The 20,222-nt window shown below is 35.8% G+C and overlaps 1 protein-coding gene across 2 annotated transcripts in view; it reads right to left on the bottom strand.

Moving 5' to 3' along the window:
• Nucleotides 1-20,222, bottom strand: part of tefu (Serine/threonine-protein kinase tefu) — a 409,445-nt gene that overhangs the window by 119,404 nt on the left and 269,819 nt on the right. For both annotated transcript variants that reach the window (XM_090409436.1, XM_090409435.1), the window contains exons 24-25: nucleotides 9,684-9,806; nucleotides 1,699-1,907 (exon numbers count right to left, since the gene is read on the bottom strand). In XM_090409436.1, the coding sequence (XP_090265562.1) occupies nucleotides 1,699-1,907; nucleotides 9,684-9,806 (332 nt within the window). The remainder of the gene's footprint in view (nucleotides 1-1,698; nucleotides 1,908-9,683; nucleotides 9,807-20,222) is intronic.

Consider the following 20,222-nt stretch of genomic DNA (forward strand, 5'->3'; position numbering starts at 1 on the left):
TGACAGTCGGAAGAATATTAATAGAAGATTCCAAAAAGGAATCGTAGAACTGTGAATCTTTAAACTGGAGGAGTTGAAACCATCAACAAGAATTTAGTAAATAAAAGAAGATATTGCAGTCGATGTTCTAAAAGAATGTTCGAGGAAACGCTGATTGGAACTTTTCATCTATCTTAAGGACACCAAATAATTTGTTATTTCTACTGGAAAGGGAGACGGAATTAGCTCAACTTAGATATGAAAGTTTATTTTTCACTTGGTTAGACTATAATAAATTTAGTTTAATCCTTTATCCAAGTGTGAGCAAACAAAGTTTGTGCTTGAAAGTATCTTCAGGACTGGCTGCCAGTCCTGAAGATACTTTCAAGCACAAACTTTGTTTGCTCACACTTGGATAAAGGATTAAACTAAATTTATTATAGTCTAACCAAGTGAAAAATAAAATTTCAACATCTTTCTCTCTAAATCCAGAGTAATTTAATAAAAAGGTGGCACACCTTTTGGCAACTCTAGGTAAAGATGACCTCACTATTGCTCTGCCTGGTATCTCCACTTCTGGGGCTGGCTCCCACTGAAGAGACCTCAAGAAAGGTCGAAACTAGTCTGGGTAGTGGCCCTTCCCTTAATGCATAACATTATACATATCTGCAAGGAGATGTGTTTTGCATTATGGGAAATACTGGGATAGGAGTGATGTTAGCTTGATCCACCTTTGCAACAAGTTGCCTGGTGTTGTACTATCTTACCCCAATCCTGAAGATACTTTCAGGCGTAAACTTTGTTTGTTCACACTTGGATAAAGGATTAAACTAAATTTATTATCAACTTAGATATGTTGTTTTTGAAGTAGTAGAAGAAACTTTTTTCCTCTGGTACAGTAAACTGTGTGGGAAATAGAACTGTAAGAGGTAAGAAGTATTTATACTTCAGTGAGTCAATGAGGAATAATATTGTATAATACATAAGGGTATTAAGAAAGGATCCCATGGAAAAGAAGAAGGAAATGTTAATATTTTTGGAAAAGGCCCTAACAAAGAAACTATGAACATTTTGTTATTGTGAAAACAAGTTGTTTAGTCTGGTAGATGTGATTAAGTATATGTTAAACAATCCAGTAATAGAATGAGTCAGAGAATGGATGATTTTAATATTTTTGGATAAGAAAATCTCTAGTGTAGGTTTATTTTAGAAGACCTGGGATCCAGTATTTTTTAGTTATGTAATTTTATTTCAAGTGTATATATTGTTTTAGTTTTATTAAATGTGTATATATTTTGTATTTGGTCTTGAATCAGTGATTTTCCGGATTCTAAAAGAAACAGTTAAAAGTCATTGCACCAATCGGAATTGAACCCTTGTGTAAATTAATAAATGCTCAGAATAAAAATCTTTATAAGAACAATCTCTTTACAGAGATTAATCTCTGTAAAGAGATTTCTTTTTTAAAATATATTGTTTTTAGGTAGGCCAAGATAGTAGGAGGGAAAACCATAAGTTAATTACTCTTATCCCACAAAACAGAATGTCATATTCACAGAATGATTTATTATTCAAAAAAGAACACAGAACTGCTTGTTAAAAACACAGATATATATATATAAATTCTAGGTTTGTTTCTCATGATGCATTTTTAACATTTATTTGAATCTGAATTGATAGGCTGAAGAATAAATGCTGAAAAATAATGCTAATACTTACTCCACACTCAGATTCCTTTGACTTGTTTTAATTCTTTCTGCTTCTTTTCGACTCTGCTCAATTAACTTTCTTGTGGCCTGATAATCTTCAGACTTTATATAGTTAAAACAATTCTGATACTGAGCATCAGCATATCGTGCAATAGCTAAATGAGCATCCCAAAGTGCTGTTCTTTGATTGCCACTGGTTTCTTCTAATATGTCAATAGCCTAGGGAAAGGAAAAATATAAAAATGAAACCACTAATTTTGTATTTTCTAAATGTTTGCCAAAATACTAATGAATAATAAAAGAGAATTATGAAAAATAATCTAACTTTTAAAATTCAGTCAACCACAGTTATAAAGATTATTTGTTATAAAGATTTGGGGAGAGTGACCATGAAGTGATTACCTGAGTGGTTGCTAGTAGTGTGAGAACTTCTGTGAGGCTATATGTGGAACCACAAGGCTAGTGATTATGAGAAGCTCAGGAGAATGCTTGCAGTTGTAGCATGGAATAAGGAGTTGGATGGAAAGAAGATCATAAGGTAGATGTGACATGGATGAATGAAGAGATTCAGCATATGATACAGAGGAAACAGGCATTATGGAGGCAACATAAGATGAGTAGTAATAATCAGTTCCATGAGGATTATAAAGAACAGGCAAGGAGGGCGAATCAGTTGGTAAGGGTAGCAAAAGTGAAGTATGAATGGCAGTTAGCTAATGAAGCCAAAAAAAAAAATCTCAGGGAGTTCTTTTGATATGTAGCCAGCAAAAAAAAAAAGAATGATTATGGAAGGATAACATTAAATGCAGAACATGGTATATGAACAACTGCTGTGGAGGATATAGTTGAGATATTTAATGAGCAGGTCATAAAGGTCTTTCATTCTTGTGAATGTGATATCATGGAGAATTTCAGAGCAGTGGATGATGACTAGGAGAGATTGACTGTAAACGAGCAAGAGGTGTATGGGGAGTTGAGCAAACTTGATGTTAATAAGGCCATGGACCTTGATAATATATCACCACGTATTCTGAAGGAATGTGGTGATATATATATAAAAATCCATTAAACCTCCAACATAATGTCCTCACAGCACTTAAGCCTCTACACAAGAATCCTTTGAAACTTACAGGATAACATATCACCACGTATTCTGAAGGAATGTGGCAGAGAGTTGACATCTGCCTTGACATATTTTTTTAATATTAGTCTTACACTAGGTCAAGTTTCAAAGGATTCTTGTGTAGAGGCTTAAGTGCTGTGAGGACATTATGTTGGAGGTTTAATGGATTTTTTACAACACTCAAAAAAGAATTAAAATAGAATTTAATACTTCCTATATTTTGTCCTAGTCACTAGGACATCTACGGGGATTACAAAAACAATTAATATAACATGCACATAAAAACTTACAATACTAAGCCCAACCACGTGGGTGACACTAAAGTCCTATCTAGGTGGAGCACCCTCTAAAGGCGGTAGTAGGTGGCTTGGAATGTAAGGTGGGACCTCTGGTGATGAGTTTCCCAAATCTTCGGAAGCTTAATGCAACCGTATTTGTTAAGATTTGGTTGGTTTCTGAGAACTGCTGCTGCTTCTAAGAAAAGTCTCTCTTTCTTGAATTTGCTGTGGTGGAGCATGGTGGTTTTCTTCCATGATACTCTGTGGGTGGTGTCCAAAACATGGTCAGCCAAGCCTGAATGGCCATAGTTGTGTTTAACGATGTACGACTTGTGTTCCTCCAGGCGGATGGATGCTGATCTGCCTGTCTGTCCAAAGTACGCAAGCTTACAGGAACAGGATACAATTTGTGGTTGTGGTTTGTCTTTAATCAGGTTGCTGTATTTCTAATACAGTAATGTAAATCACAAATTCAACCACTCCAGACAGTAATAAACCTCTCTTCCAAAAGGCTCAACGATGATGCCGTCAGCACCCTTTGCCTCGGCCGTAATTTTGCCGTTGCCCCGAAGGAAGTGCCGGTGCTCGATGTAATGGTTAACGTCGAATGGGGGATCGGTCGCTTACCGTCGGAGGTAGCCAACAACATCAGACTCGACGTAGCCAACATCCTCGCTCACTCTTTGCCTCCAAAAAGTAACTTATCGTATGCCCAACGCATGGCTCTCCTGAAACTATGCAAAGAAAAAAGTATCGTCATCACCAGAGCGGATAAGGGTAATGCCACAGTTGTTCTTAATACCAGTGAATACAATCGTAAAATGAACATTATCCTCCGCGATCGCGCTACCTACATCCCACTAGAACATGACCCCACAAAAACTCAAGTTAAGAAATTAAAAATCTTACTTAAAAAAGTAACCTCCTGGCCCCCTGACGTCACGAAAAAACTTAAACCTTTCCGCTCCCGTCCCCCGAATATACGGTTTACCAAAAATCCACAAACCCAATTCCCCACTCAGACCTATAGTAGATGCCACCAATGCACCTTGTTACAGACTGTCTAAACAGCTGGCCAACTCTCTGTCCCCCCTCACCGGAAATTCCGCTTCCTATATAAAAAACTCAACCCACTTTAAAGCCCTCACAGAAAATTTAACATTGAATAATACAGACATATTAGTAAGCTTTGATATCTCCTCTTTGTTTACCAATATTCCCTTAACTGACACTTTATCTCTCTTAGAAAACGTTTTTCCCTCTGACATCGTAGATCTCTTTTCCTTTGCCATCAACTCTGGGTATTTCTCTTGGAAGAACAAAATCTACAAGCAGATAGAGGGAACCGCCATGGGTTTCCCCCTTGCCAATTTCTATATGGAAGATTTTGAAAAACGAGCCAATGACTCAGCCCCACTCAAACCATCTATCTGGCTAAGATATGTAGATGATTTGTTCTCTATTTGGCCTCATGGCCCAGACACGTTAGACTCCTTCCTCAGTCATCTCAATAGCCTACATCCAAGAATCCAGTTTACTATGGAAAAGGAAAAGAACAATTGTTTACCCTTCCTAGACACCTTAGTCACACGCCTGCCTAATGATAACTTGCCTTCACTGTATACAGAAAACCCACACACACACAGGCAGATACATTCACAAACTCTCCCACCACCACCCCTCGCAACAATATGGCATCATTAAAACTCTTACCAAGAGAGCCCACAATCTTTGTTCCAGTGGAACCGCCCTCACTACTGAGCTTAACCACATACACAGAACTTTCCTCTCCAATGGCTACAGCAAACACAGTATCAAAAAAATAATCAATTCCTCCCCCATTCCCCGTCCCTCTCGTCAACAATACTTTAAAAATGCCATCACCATACCCTACATCCGTGGCACTTCGGAAAAAATAGCCAAGATACTAAAAAAATATAACCTACACACAGCATATAAGCCCTACCGCAAACTTGCTACCCTTATCCGTTCTACGAAAGATCAGCTCCCTCCTCTCTCTCTCTCTGCCTGGAGTTTACAAAGTACCCTGTTCCTGTAAGCTTGCGTACTTTGGACAGACAGGCAGATCAGCATCCATCCGCCTGGAGGAACACAAGTCGTACATCGTTAAACACAACTATGGCCATTCAAGCTTGGCTGACCATGTTTTGGACACCACCCACAGAGTATCATGGAAGAAAACCACCATGCTCCACCACAGCAAATTCAAAAAAGAGAGACTTTTCTTAGAAGCAGCAGCAGCTCTCAGAAACCAACCAAATCTTAACAAATACGGTTGCATTAAGCTTCCGAAGATTTGGGAAACACTCATCACCAGAGGTCCCACCTTACATTCCAGGCCACCTACTACCGCCCTTAGAGGGCGCTACACCTAGATAGGACTTTAGTGTCACCCACGTGGTTGGGCTTAGTATTGTAAGTTTTTGTGTGCATGTTACATTAATTGTTTTTGTAATCCCCGTAGATGTCCTAGTGACTAGGACGAAATATAGGGAGTATTAAATTCTATTTTAATTCTTTTTGAGTGTTGTAAAAAATCCATTAAACCTCCAACATAAAGTTTCAAAGGAGTGGAAGGAAGGCAAGATTGTGCTGCTTCATAAGGGAGATGATAGAACTCAAGCATCAAATTATGCACCCATCAATGTGTCAGTTGTCGTGGTTAAAATATTGGAGAAGCTGATGACAACCAGGATCCAGAATTGGATTGACAACAGTAGTATTATCTTTGATGGGCAGCATGGATTTGCTAAAGGGAGGTCATGTTTTAGTAATTTACTTACTTATTACAATAAGGTGATGGCTTCAATGAACAAAGGAGAAGGATACACAGTAGTATACTTAGATTTTGCAAAGGCTTTTTGATAGATTACTGCATGATAAGTTGATAGTTAAACTAGAGAAGATGGGGATGGATATTACACTGGTGCAATGGATTGGAGATTAGTTATCTGATGAGTATCAGCAAGTTGTGTATGGGTGAGCAGTATCCCAGAAGAGGAAAGTCACCAGTGGTGTGCCTCAATGATCTGTTTTAGGGCCACTGCTAATTAACCAGTATGTTAATAATATTGGTGAAGATTTGGATGAGGGCATTCAGTTGTTTGCAGAAGATGCTAAGTTGGGATGAACTATGAAAAGTATAGAAGATGTTGTAGCCTTACAAGAAGATTTAACTTTAGATTATTATCATCATCATCAAATTCCTGCCATGTACCCTCAAGGAGTGTACATGATATGATAGTACTACATGAAAAATTTACATCATTACTAACTTCCTATCTACAATTTTCCTCCAAATCAGTCTGTTACTTGCCAAGACTAAAACATTATCAGATCTTATATTTCTATTGTCTAAGGCACTTTCTACTGTATCAATCCACCTATATCTTGGTCTTCCTCTGGGGCGTTTTCCTGCCAACCCTGCAGAGAACACTTGTTTTGCTAAATCTTTCCTCGCCCATTCTATTCAAGTGACCATACCACCTGAGATTAGCACTGCTAATGCATTCCTGGATGCTGACAATGTCAAGTTCTTTCCTAATATCCTCGTTTTTAATATGATATTGCCATTGATGCCATCTGTTCACATCTCTAATCTTTCTCAGGACTCTCATATCTGCAGTCTCTAGTCTTTGGTCAAGTGTTTTACTTCTAACCCAGCTCTCAGATCCATAAGTTAAAATCGGTTTGAACACTGTCTTGTATACAGCTAATTTAGCGTTCTGACCAATTTCTCTCTTATTAAATATTAATTTATTCAATTGACTTCCTACCATACCAGCTTTCTTGATTCTGCTGTCTATTTCCATATTTAATTTACCATTTTCACTAAAAATCGTGCATAAGAAGCTGAAATGTTTTACTTGTTCCACAGGTTCTCCGTTCAAAATGCAGTTGACATTTTCAACGATTCTGCCTATTTTCATTGTTTTTGTCTTTTTATTGCTGACCTTCATACCAGATCTATTACAACAGTTATTCAATTTAGTCAGGGAATCTTGCAGACTTGTAGTGGATTTATTTAGAAGTATAACATCATCTGCATAAAGCAAAGAGCTGACATTAACATCTCAAATTTGGATATCATGTTTAATACCACTTTCCTTCATAATGTGATCCATATAGATAATGAATAACAGAGGGGATAATGTAGATCCTTGGAATCTTGTCTCACACCAGAGTTAACATTAAACCATCTTCCTGTACTTCCTTCAATTCTAACTGCTGACTTACAACTCAAATAAAGACTAAGTATTGCTTGATATAATGCCCCATTGACACCATATAACTGTAGCGTATTGAATAGCTTCTCTCTTGGCACCTTGTCATATGCCTTTTCCAGATCGACAAAACTTCATGCTTTCTCAACTATTTGTTATAAAGTGAAGATCTGATCTCGACAGCCTCTATTTGGCCTGAATCCAGCTTGTTCTTCCACAATTCTTCTCAACCGTTTCTCAAGTATACTTGCATATATCTTACCAGGAACACTCAGTAATGAAATGCCTCTGTAATTCTCACATTCAGTTTTATTTCCCTTTTTATATATGGGTACTATGAGAGCTCTACTCCAATCATCGGGAATTCGTCCCTCTGTCCAGGCTTTCTGAACTATGCAGTGCAGCCACTGTAAGACTCTTATACTACCATACTTCAGCATTTCTGGTCGCATCTACTCCAGCTGCCTTTCCACATTTCAAGCCTTTGGTGGCTTTTTCTACTTCAAGTATGGATATGTATTCCTGACTGCATGCCTGGTCAGTGTTTTTTTAACACTGCGCTGTCATCACTGCTTGTTTCATGTAGCAGTTTTTCAAAGTAATTACTCCGTACGTCAAGGATATCTTTTTCTCCCATTTTCATGTCACCTTTATCATCTCTAACTCATTTTACAACACTCTTTCCTTCATTTTTAAGCTTCTTCAACAACCTCCAGAATATCTTACCACCTTCTTGATATTTATTTTCTATGATTTTGCCAAAGTCCTCCCATGACTTTTATTTAGCTAGTTTTACAGTGTTTCGCTTTCTTACATTTGTCTCAGTATTCTCTAAGAGCACAAGCTGACTAGGAACTTTTGATATGCTTTCTCCTTTTCCTTCACTGCCTCTTTAACTTCCTGTGTCCACCATGGAGTTCTGATTTTTCTATCCTTGCAGACAACATCACCACATGCCTCTCTGGCTGGATCAATCAGTGTTTTCTTCAAGGCTTGCCACTGAATCTCCAAGGTTTGGTTGCTGTTCTCAAACTCTTTCATTTTTTCTTCAATAATTTTTGTGTATTTTAGTCTACAGTTCACATCTGAGAGCTGTTCAACTTATTCACTTTAAAACTTTCTTACTTGTTCTTTTCAATATGAAATTCAATTTTATCCTGCTCAAGACTAAATAGTGATCACTTCCAATTTCAAATCCTCTGTACACTCTGGTGTCCTGCACCAGGGAGAAAACATCACTATCAACAATAACATAATCAATGAGACTTTTCTTATTCCTAGCCTCTTCTCTCCATGTGAATTTGTGCACATTTTTATGTTGGAACATGGTGTTAGTAATAACCAGTCCATGTCCTGAGCAGGAATCCAACAGGTATTTGTCATTATTATTAGCTTTGCTCTTTTCTCCAAATTTTCCCAAAATATTTTTGTATGTCTGACAATCATTTTCTAGTCTGCTATTCAGATCGTCAACAAGGACCAACTTTTCCTTTTTCATTGTGTCGGCTGCTTTTTCTAAAGCCTCAAAAAATTCCTCCACTTCTACCTTAATAGAACCTTCTGTGGAACCATAGGCACAAATAAGTCTCATTGCCCAGTTCCTCACTCTCATATTTGCCCACATCACTCTACTTGAGACTGCCAGCCATTCAAGAAGATTAGTCTCATATTTAGTGTTGAATACTATGGCTACTCCTTTTCCTTGATTGTCATTTCCTGAATATAACATTTTGTATTTATTGCTCAGAAAGATCTCACCAGTTTTTGTCTTTTTTGTTTCAGTCCGATAATTATGTCGATCTGGTACTTATCTAATTCCTCAGCTAGCTTCATTTCTTTGCCATTCAGGTTTCTTATGTTGATAGTACCGATCTTTAACTCTGGTGATGTTGATTTGGGGTGTGTTTTCAGATTTGTTCCAGTAGCTGACTTTTCGCTCTGGTTCCCTGGCGGAAACGATGGGGGGCCTTGTTTAACCGGGCGACGCCCCAGCGGGTATGAAATTTTGTCATGTTGTACCATCATTTTGTATTTTGGTTTAAGCCAATAAGAATACAACTTGGGCTGCTATATCCCAAATTGCCAGCCCATCCTCGTTCGTTCAGTATCCGGGTAGATACCCAACAGGGTGCACCACGAGAAGGTGAGGATTGGACATTAGGTCAGAAGCCCTGGTCGGTTCTCCGCATTCCTTTAAAGGCTATGTGGAGGTCTCCTCTCAGTTATATAGCTTTGACTCTGAAGCATCCCGATTATTATTATTATTATTAAAATTAATATAACTAATTTAAAGAGATTTAAGTAAATATCCATGAACAACTAAAATTTAAATGGCTGCAAAAACTTGTACCTTTTCAAGATAATCTTTTATAATGCACGCTGTATTTTCGGAATGTGTCTCAGCTAACCAAGAACCTTTCACTATTAATGTTTCAGCATAAAGATCCAATAAATCCACGTTACTTTTTGCCTGCTGTATCATCAAATAAAAATGGATGAAAGCATACAATGTTTTCAAATCAATATTGCTGTTATTACTACTACAGTTACAACTATAATATAGAATTGGTTTAAAAATTTAACATAATATTTAACAGTTATTAACACTTAATTACTTACTCAGTTTACCAGAGATTTGCAATAAGAATGTAAATGAGGTATTTGTTTGAGAATTAAATGTTTTTAAAATTTTTAAAATGCAGTCAACTCTCATTATAGCAAGCACTATTATGATAATACAAAAAAAACCTCAATGTCTTGCAGTCACAAGACCATTCTAAAAGAAAATTACTAGATCAAATTACAAGTGGAGCGAGGAAATTCTGTGATAACATATGAAGACTATGAGGAACATTATCTAAGATAATAGACTACATACAGTACCCACAAAATCCTTAAAATAATTTGTATGTGTATGTGTTTGCAACAAGAGGAGAGCAGATCCCGGCATCTCTACAAAACCAATTATTTGAGATAGAGTGCAAATAATCTAAAATGAGAACAATTAAATCTAAAATTTGGGGGAAAAACCATTACAAAACAAACTTAATTAAAAAAACTTTATTAAAGAAAAAACACTCAAAGAAAAACTGCATACCCAATGCAATGCATATAAGGAAATATTCAGTAATAATTGCATTACATCCTCAAAAACATTTAATACAAGAAAGTACTAACAACAAAAAAAACACAGAAACTATGATTCTGCTATTATAAGTGAAATTTGTGACTATCAGAGCATTGGAGTGGGTGGGTAAAATAGGTTCAATAGTGTTTAGCAGTATTTATACAAGTCTGACTGGTCAGTGTCATATGTTGGCTAATTGATACTGATGTTTTTAACTGTTATATTATAAATGTTATATTAAAATACAACATTTGCAATGGCACATCATTCATCTACTGTGTGTCACACCATTGATTGAGAAACATACATGTTCTACACAGAAGAGATTTGTTTTCATGATTTGCATCTAAACTCAAAAAGCATATCAGCAAGACATCATCTTATGTGAAATATTCTGCATACTTTAAAACTGCTATACAGAACTTCAATTGCAGGGAAATGATTTTTAAGTGTCATTCCTTTTTACTAGAGTATCAGTAGATGACACACTAGAACTCCTTTTCAAAATATTTCTCCCTGATATTTACATATTCTTTAAGCACTGCCTTAAATCTGGGCATTTCAGCTGGAACAACTACCATGTTAGAGCAAAACTTTAGTTTAATATAAACCAAAATGAACACTTTACGTTCCGACCTTCATATCAAGGTCATCACCTTGATATGAAGGTGATGACCTTGATATCACCTGGAGCATACACATATATATAAAGAAACAAGCTGCACTAACAATCTACATGGTTTGCTAAAAGTTACTGACCAACCGTTACAACAATTATTGGCCTGACCTCTAGTGAAAGAAAAAAAAACCTTTACTACATCAAAGCTAGAGTCCTATTATTATCTATTAGATTACAAAATTGGGCTGGAGAGCAACATGTTTATATATATATATATATATATATATATATATATATATATATATATATAATTATGTAAGTATACATATAAATTCCAACCAATTGGTATGGAATAACTTCCAATAAAAGCTGAAAATTGCTTGGAGTCCTAAAGTATGCTGGAAACTAAGTAATGTGCCACCGAAATTCTTCGAATTTTTATGCCACCATTATTGTTGAGATTAGGGTAGTTAATCAGAATTTCACAAGCTTTTTTAAATTTCTTTCATACCAGGTTTTTGTATGATGTAAAGAGCATGATCTGAGAGGCCTGCTTCACCAAAATATACATAAAAAAGAACACAGAAGACACATTAAATATAAAGGGATTGTACGTCCAGTAGATGCAATAAACTCCAGGATGTGCCAATGGGAGGAGAGGATCCTTAGAGGAGTTGAATATGTTTTTTAATTTTATAGGTGGTTTAAAAGTGGCATTAATATTATAATGGTGTAGGATTCTACTGATTTTTTTCTGATAACCCTGTAATGTATGGAATGGCTATGGTTTTACTGTAATCTATATTCTTTTTTTATGAAGTTTTATGAAGAACTTTATTAATAGTATTTTTGTTACAGTCATTATTTATAAATGTGTTGCTAATAATCTTTAATTCTTTTTTAAGAGCTTGTTGATTAGAGCCATTTGTTATAGCTCTGTTTTTAAGGGTGTTAATGACCACAATTTTTTTGCGAGGGGTGGTGATATGAGTTAGCATGTATATATTGGCCAGTATGTGTCAGTTTGAGGTAAACCATTTAGGATAGACTGTCTGAGGGAAGACGTGGGACCAGTGTATCCAGGAACGGGAGCGACTTCTGATTTTCAATTTCAATAGTAAATTGTATGAATTCATGTTGTTTGTTCAGGTAGCTCAGTTTGTTGACTGTGTGGCCAGATAATGAAAACATCATCAACGTATCTAAGCCACACTGTAGGTTTTAGAATAACGGAATCAGAGCACTTTGCTCAAAAGCTTCCATATAAAAGTTAGCAATTGGGGTGTGTGTGGGGGGGGAGATAGTAGTGAGCCAACGGCCGTACCCTCTTTTTGTAGGTAAAATTTATTTTGCCACACGAATTAACCAGAACGTAGTACGTGGACAAAGAGGGCCGTAATTTTGGACAGAAACTTCAAAACTGACTAATAAATCATCTTTGCTGAGCGGTATGTTTTTAATTTTGTTTATAAAGTGTTGTGTGTTCTTTATATAGGAGGGGGAATGACCTACCAACTCCTTGAGTGTTGATGCTAATTTCTTGGCTAGGTGATAATTAGGGCTGTCTATTCATTCAACTATCAGCTGAAGCAGAACGTTTTGTTTATTTACTTCAGGAACACCATATATTATGGGAGAACAGGCGTAATGGGATATAAGTTTTTTAACAGTGTCTGACGGCCAAGAAGTGATGGACTTAAGTAATTTCTCAGTTTTTTCCTTTATTCTGTTAGTTGGATTATAGTTTACAAGCTGATAGGTGCTGTTATCAGAGACTAGTTGTTTCATCTGATGGATGTAAGTCGATTGATCTGTGAAGAATGACAGTAGCATTACCTTTGTCCAATTTTGTTATATCTTGATTTTACGTACAAAAAAAAAAGGTACGGCCATGGGCTCACCACTATCTCCCCCCCCCTCCAATTGCTAACTTTTATATGGAAGCTTTTGAGCAAAGTGGTTCCTTTACTCTAAAACCTACAGTGTGGCTTAGATACGTTGATGATGATGTTTTCGTTATCTGGCCACATGGTCGACAAACTTCAAATACATTCCTTAGCCACCTGAACAAACATGAATGCATACAATTTACTATTGAAATTGAAAATCAGAACTCGCTCCCATTCCTGGATACACTGGTCAACATCTTCCCTCAGGCAGTCTATTCTTCATGGTTTACCACAAACCAACACATACTGGCCAATATATACATGCTAACTCATATCACCACCCTTAGCAAAATTTGGAGTCATTAACACCCTCAAAAACAGAGCTATAACAATTTGCTCTAATCAACAAGCTCTTAAAAAAATAATTAGAGATTATTAGCAACACATTTATAAATAATGACTGTAACAAAAATACTATTAATAAAGTTCTTCATAAAACTTCATAAAAAAAAGAATATAGATTACAGTAAAATAAAACCATAGCCATTCTATACATTACAGGGTTATCAGAAAAAATCAGTAGAATCCTACACCATTATAATCTTAATGCCACTTTTAAACCACCTATAAAATTAAAAAACATATTCAACTCCTCTAAGGATCCTCTCCTCCCATTGGCACATCCTGGAGTTAATTGCATCTACTGGACGTACAATCCCTATACATGAAAAAGAACACAAAAGACACATTAAATATAACAATTTTGGTGAAGCAGGTCTCTCAGATCATGCTCTCAACACCCTACACCAAATTGATTGGAAAAGTACCTGCTCTTTACATCATACAAAAACCTGGTATGAAAGAAAATTTAAAGAAGCCTGTGAAATTCTGATTAACCACCCTAATCTCAACCATAATGGTGGCATAAAAATTCAGAATTTGGATGGCACATATTCAGCCTACTTAGTTTCCAGCATATTTTAGGACTTTAAGCAATTTTCAGCTTTTATTGGAAACTATTCCATATCAATTGGTTGGAATTTATATGTATACTTACATAGTTTATATATATATATATACTAGGGGGGGGGGGGTGCTGTCCCCCTGACGCCTATGGCACCCAACTCCCCGAGTTCCGGATGGGTAGGCCGGTTCTCCTTGAATTCTGATGACTCAAAAGGGGTCCCCCCTGGCACATACGGCACTCAATCCCCAGAGTTCTGGACTGGTAGGCCGGTTCTCTTTGAATTCAGATGACTCGAATTTTGAAGACTCAACACTCAGGGTAGCCCTGAGTTTCAAAACATTTCAAATAACTTGACAAAAAACGTTACAAAAAAAGGCTTATAATTTTATATTATAGAGTAGATATATATATATATAAACATGTCACTCTTCAGCCCAATTTAATTTTGTAACCTAATAGATAATAATAGGACTCTAGCTTTGATGTAGTAAAGGGTTTTTTTTTTTCACCAGAGGTTAGGCATATAATTGTTAATGGTCGGTCAGTAACTTTAGCAAACATGTAGATTGTAGTGCAGCTTGTTTCTTTGTATATATATATGTGTATGCTCCAGATGATGACCTTGATATGAAGGTCTAAACATCGAGTGTTCATTTTGGTTTATATTAAACTAAAGTTTTGCTCTAATACGGTAATTGTCTCCATAATTTTTCATAACGTATTTTGATCACCATGTAAGCATGAAGGAAAGGAATCAGATCTTTAAACAAACTGAAGGCATAGTAATGGATTCCATATACACGGAATTCTTTGAAACATTTTCACTAAGTTCAGATCCCTCAAGCCCAAAGTATGGCTGAGGTATATAGATGATATATCTCACATATAGATGGAAAACTTTAATAAAGATAATCCATACAGCACCTCTGAAGTACTTGGAAAGAAAAATAAAATATTAACAAGAAAAACAAATGGCATACAAATCACTCCTTCAAAAACAGAAGAAATATAGCTAATACCATAGTACAGAAAACTTATCAAGATTCTTGAGACAGATTTATTAATAAAACAGAAGAAGACATACATGGAAGACAAGACATAGCCTACAAAATATTAAGGAAATTAAACTATGAAGAAAGAGATACAGTACAAATTAGCAAAATACAGGAGAAACGATGGGTAGAACATTATAAGAATTTATGGTATGACTCAAATTTAATAACAGAAAATAATTATGAAGAAATCAGCACTGATATAGAAACAATAAAATTGGAAGAACTGAAAGAAGCAATAAGAGTATAAAAAAATAGAAAATCAACTAGATTAGATGGCATAAATACAGAGATTTGGAAATATGGTGGAGAATATTTACATCACAAATTCTTAAAATTATAAATAACTGTTGGAGGAAATGTGAGGTTCCATCAGATTAGTTAAAAGCTAAGGTTATACCTATATTTAAGAAAGGAGACAGAGATAATTGTGGAAATTAATTACAGAGGAATAAGTTTATTCAATATAGGTTACAAAATTTACAAGTCTTTTATTCAGTAAAATACTGAATAAAAGACTTGGAAATATTGCAAACAATCTACTCTCAGAAGAACAAAATGGGTTAGGACATGGAAGATCATGTATAGACAATATTTATGTGCTAAAACAAATTACTGAAAAAAAGATGAGGATTTAATTTAAAGACTAATGTCGTCTTTATAAATGATGAGAAAGCTTTTGATCAAACATACAGAGAAAAATTATGGAATATAATGAAAAAACAAGGATATCCATAGTTTTTCTCTGTATGTTTGTCTGTAAGATACAAAAATGCAGTAACAATTAGGTAATAAATTAACAGAAGAGATTGAAATAAATTAGGGTGTCAGACAGGGATGTAGCTTATCTCTAACTCTATTCAATATATATATATTGATCAGATTATTAAAATATAGAAAATAACAATAAAACAAGGTATCCAGTTAACCAGATTATCAATACAATGATGTTTAGATGATTAGATTATATTACAAGACAATGAAGATAACCTTCAAAAATCAGTTTACAAATTAAACAAAATAAGTCAACAATACAATTTAAAAATTTCACAGAAGAAAACAAAATCATGGCATTTAAAGGTCAGGATCATGTTAGATCAAAAATAGTTATAGAAAATAAAATAATAGAACAGATGACACAGTTTAATTATTTAGGCTGCATAATAACATATCTAAAAGATAAAGATATATTTAACTTATACATATTATTGGTCGTAAAATGTTAAAAGATATAAGACTTATTAATAAACTGACCATAGATATTTAATTCATACATATATTTGTACAATATTGCCTACCGGTTTTGCTAGTAACCGACTAGCTTTCTCAAGGCTTGCACAGTACAAAAAAATGATAAATGCAAAAAAGGTTTAAGAATACAAAAAACGTTAGTACCTGTTAGGTAGCTAAGGTAACACTTTTGCGTGACATGTCTGTATGAATCGTGACTTTCTACTAAGTATCATGAACACGCATTACAGGCAAACGCGTAATATGATTATTTGCGTACTGTAGTGCTGTTGGACTGAGAGAATTAATTAGATTTTTCCATGTCTCGTTCAGTATGGCCTCTTGATTTCTGTTTAGGTTGCTGCCTGTACATAGCACTACTGCTGCTTCTTTGAATAATCGATGTCTGTAATCATTATCTACATAGGGAATAGAGCTGTTATCCCAGTCTATATTGTGGTTTGAAGTTGAAAAATGATATGCTAAACCGGAGGTGAATATTCTGTTGTGATTTACATCACCAACATGTTCTTTCTGTCTTATTTCCAGGCTTTTCGAAGTTTGTAAAATGTAGGAAAGACCGCACGTGCATGGAATATTATACACACCTGGATATTTATAAAATGGAACACTGTGCTTAGGAGATCTTAGAACCTGTCTGATGCTAGTAGTTGGTTTAAATACAACCCTGATGTTATGGGCTTTTAACAATCTCGTAATTTTGGTGGAAATTGAGCCCATAAAGGGAATGACAGCTGTTGAAATTTGCTGGGAGACTGTTCTTTCTTGTTGGTTATCTTTGTATAGAAATTTGTTGATGATGTTAGGATAACCATTTTGCGATAGCGTTATAGCGATTTGGGACAGTTCTGTCTGAACTTTTTCATTGTCAGAGATAAAGTTTCTGACTCGATTTCTCAACATGTGGATGATGCTCTGTTTATGTGACCTATGATGGTTTGAAGAGTAATGTAGATATCGTCCAGTGTCCGTAGGTTTTTTGTAAATAGACAGTTTGAAATTGTTACCTTGTCTTTTAATTAGTATGTCCAAGAAGTGTAGTTGTTTTGTTTTCTACTTCTAGAGTAAATTTGATTTTATTGTGGAGTGAGTTGATTTTATTGACAAACATATGTAGGTTTTCCATGTTGTCCTGCCATATGATGAAGATATCATCCACACATCTCCACCATATTGAAGGTTTAGGAGTAATGTTGGTGAAGATTTCATTCAAATTTCTCCATGAAAAGGTCTGCACATGGCTAGGCCTTCTAATTGTTGGTATATCTTGTTGTTAACTTTGAAGAAATTTGATTGTAGGCAGTGCTTGAACAACTTTGTAATATCAGCAGTAAAGAGATCTTTGATAATGTTCATGACTTCTTCTACTGGTACATTCGTGAATAAGGATACTACGTCTAGACTGGCCATTATGTCTGTTTGTGTTATCTTCACATTTTTGAGTTTGTCAACAAACTGTTGAGAATTTTTTATGTAGGATTCTGTTTGTCTGATTTTTCCCTTAAGTAAGTTAGCTAGGTGTTTAGCTAATAGGTAAGCGGGGGAGGACCTGCCATCCACAATCGGACGAAGTGGCACTTTAGGCACCCCATACAGTCTAGGAGTAATGGGATGTGAGGATTTAAGCTTTCTTTTTTACACCAATTTCTTTCAAGTTTCTATACAAAGATAACCAACAAGAAAGAACAGTCTCCTAGCAAATTTCAACAGCTGTCATCCCCTTTATGGGCTCAATTTCCACCAAAATTGCAAGGTTGTTAAAAGCCCATAACATCAGGGTTGTATTTAAACCAACTACTAGCATCAGACAGGTTCTAAGATCTCCTAAGCACAGTGTTCCATTTTATAAATATCCAGGTGTGTATAATATTCCATGCATGTGAGGTCTTTCCTACATTGGACAAATTTTGAGAAGCCTGGAAATAAGACAGAAAGAACATGTTGGCAATGTAAATCACAACAGAACGATCACCTCCGGTTTAGCACATCACTTTTCAACTTCAAACCACAATATAGACTGGGATAACAGCTCTATGTCCTATGTAGATAATGATTACAGACATCGATTATTCAAAGACGCAGCAGTAGTGCTAAGTACAGGCAGCAACCTAAACAGAAATCAAGGGGCCATACTGAACGAGACATGGAAAAATCTAATTAATTCTCTCAGTCCAACAGCACTACGGTACACAAATAATCATATTACGCGTTTGCATATAATGCGTGTTCATGATACTTAGTAGAAAGTCACGATTCATACAGACATATCACGCGAAAGTGTTACCTTAGCCACCTAACAGGTACTAACGTTTTTTGTATTCTTAAACCTTTTTTGCATTTACCATTTTTTTGTACTGTGCAAGCCTTGAGATAGCTAGTCGGTTACTAGTGAAACCGGTAATCAATATTGTATGAACATACATACGAATTAAATATCTATGGTCAGTTTATCAATAAGTCTTATATCTATTAGATAAAGATATAGATAAGAAAATAAAGAAATTTCAGAAAATCTGTGGAAGAATTAAAAGGACACCGAATAAAAAAAAAGATGAGAAACTCATTTAAAATTTTATAAAGGACTGGCCACTCCCACTCTGTTATATGGTTCAGAAACATGGACGGTTAAAAAGAAAGATGAAAGTAAAATACGAGCTGCACAGATGAGATTTTTAAGAACAATTAAAGGATGCACAAAGTTGGACCACGTAAATGAAGACATCAGGAAAAAACTAGATATTTATAACATAAATGAAAAGATCAAGAAATATAGAGAGAAATGGAAAGAACAGCTATCTAGGATAGAAAGATATTGGCTACCAAAAGAGGTGGACAGATATAAACCAAAGAGAGAGAGAGAGAGAGAGGGGAAGACCAGTGACAAGATGGAAAAACCAGTGAAGCCAGAACAGGCAAATGCCTAATCCTTTTAGAGAAGAAGATATAGATGATGTCTTTACCATTTGGCCACATGATCCACAGGCTCTTGCCAACTTTTTATAATTCCTGAACAATATCTCCCCTCCTTTCCCTCTCTAAAATTTACTGCAGAAGAGGCTCTGGCCTTCTTGGATACTTTAGTTACAATTGGAATGGTCCACACTGGATGTCGGAAATCCACACACTCATACAGGCAAATAATTACATGTCACTTCATCTCACCATCCTGTCAGAAACTTGGGATTTTCAAAACTTTAGCTTCCAGGGAAGAAAAATTTCATCCTCAGGACCTGCATTATATCACTTACACTATTGGAACAGCATGGTTACAAGAAAAAAATCCATGACACATGGCTCTCCTGAAAGAAGATAGCAAATCCAAATTTCCCCAAACCAGACATAAATACCATATCTCTGCCAGTATTCTCAGGAGTCTACAGTATCCCATGTCAATGTGGGATTCAATACTTTGGACAGACAGGATGAACCATCACAATAAGAGAATAAAATAAATGCACAATAAGAAAATAAAATAAGAGAATAAAAAATATATTCTCAGGATCATTCTCAGACACAGCCAAGTTAGTCAGTCTTGGGAGTGGAAAGAGGGTTTTTCTCCCCAGTTTATCTGGGGTTTTTCCTCCCACAAGCAGGCAAACCGGCCCTGTGAACACACAAGCTACAGCTACAGGATATACCGGGAGGCATAGAGCTAGTCACCTTATCCTCGGGGTGGGATATGACTTAGAAGGGCTTAAGTTAGCCCCGAAACAAGCCAGTAGGCCTAATACGTAGACGGGAGAAGAAGAAGAAGAAAAAATATATTCAATATGGACAACCAAACCGATCTCAGTTTAAATCACAATGACTGTTTCTAGAAGCGGTTCATGTACTACAGAACCCAGAGGACTATAACAGAAATTATAGTTTAATTCTATCATTAATTTTGAAGCACTGTCCTATCTGCCCACCAGCATTAATCACAGAAAATTACTGCAGAGAGCACCACTGTTGCCCTCCAATACATGTGACTGTCCTTGCTCT

This window comes from Typopeltis vanoorti, chromosome 19 (genome assembly GCF_054136105.1).
Source record: "Typopeltis vanoorti isolate ZY-2024b chromosome 19, IOZ_Tvanoo_1.0, whole genome shotgun sequence".
NCBI classification, from domain to species: domain Eukaryota; kingdom Metazoa; phylum Arthropoda; class Arachnida; order Uropygi; family Thelyphonidae; genus Typopeltis; species Typopeltis vanoorti.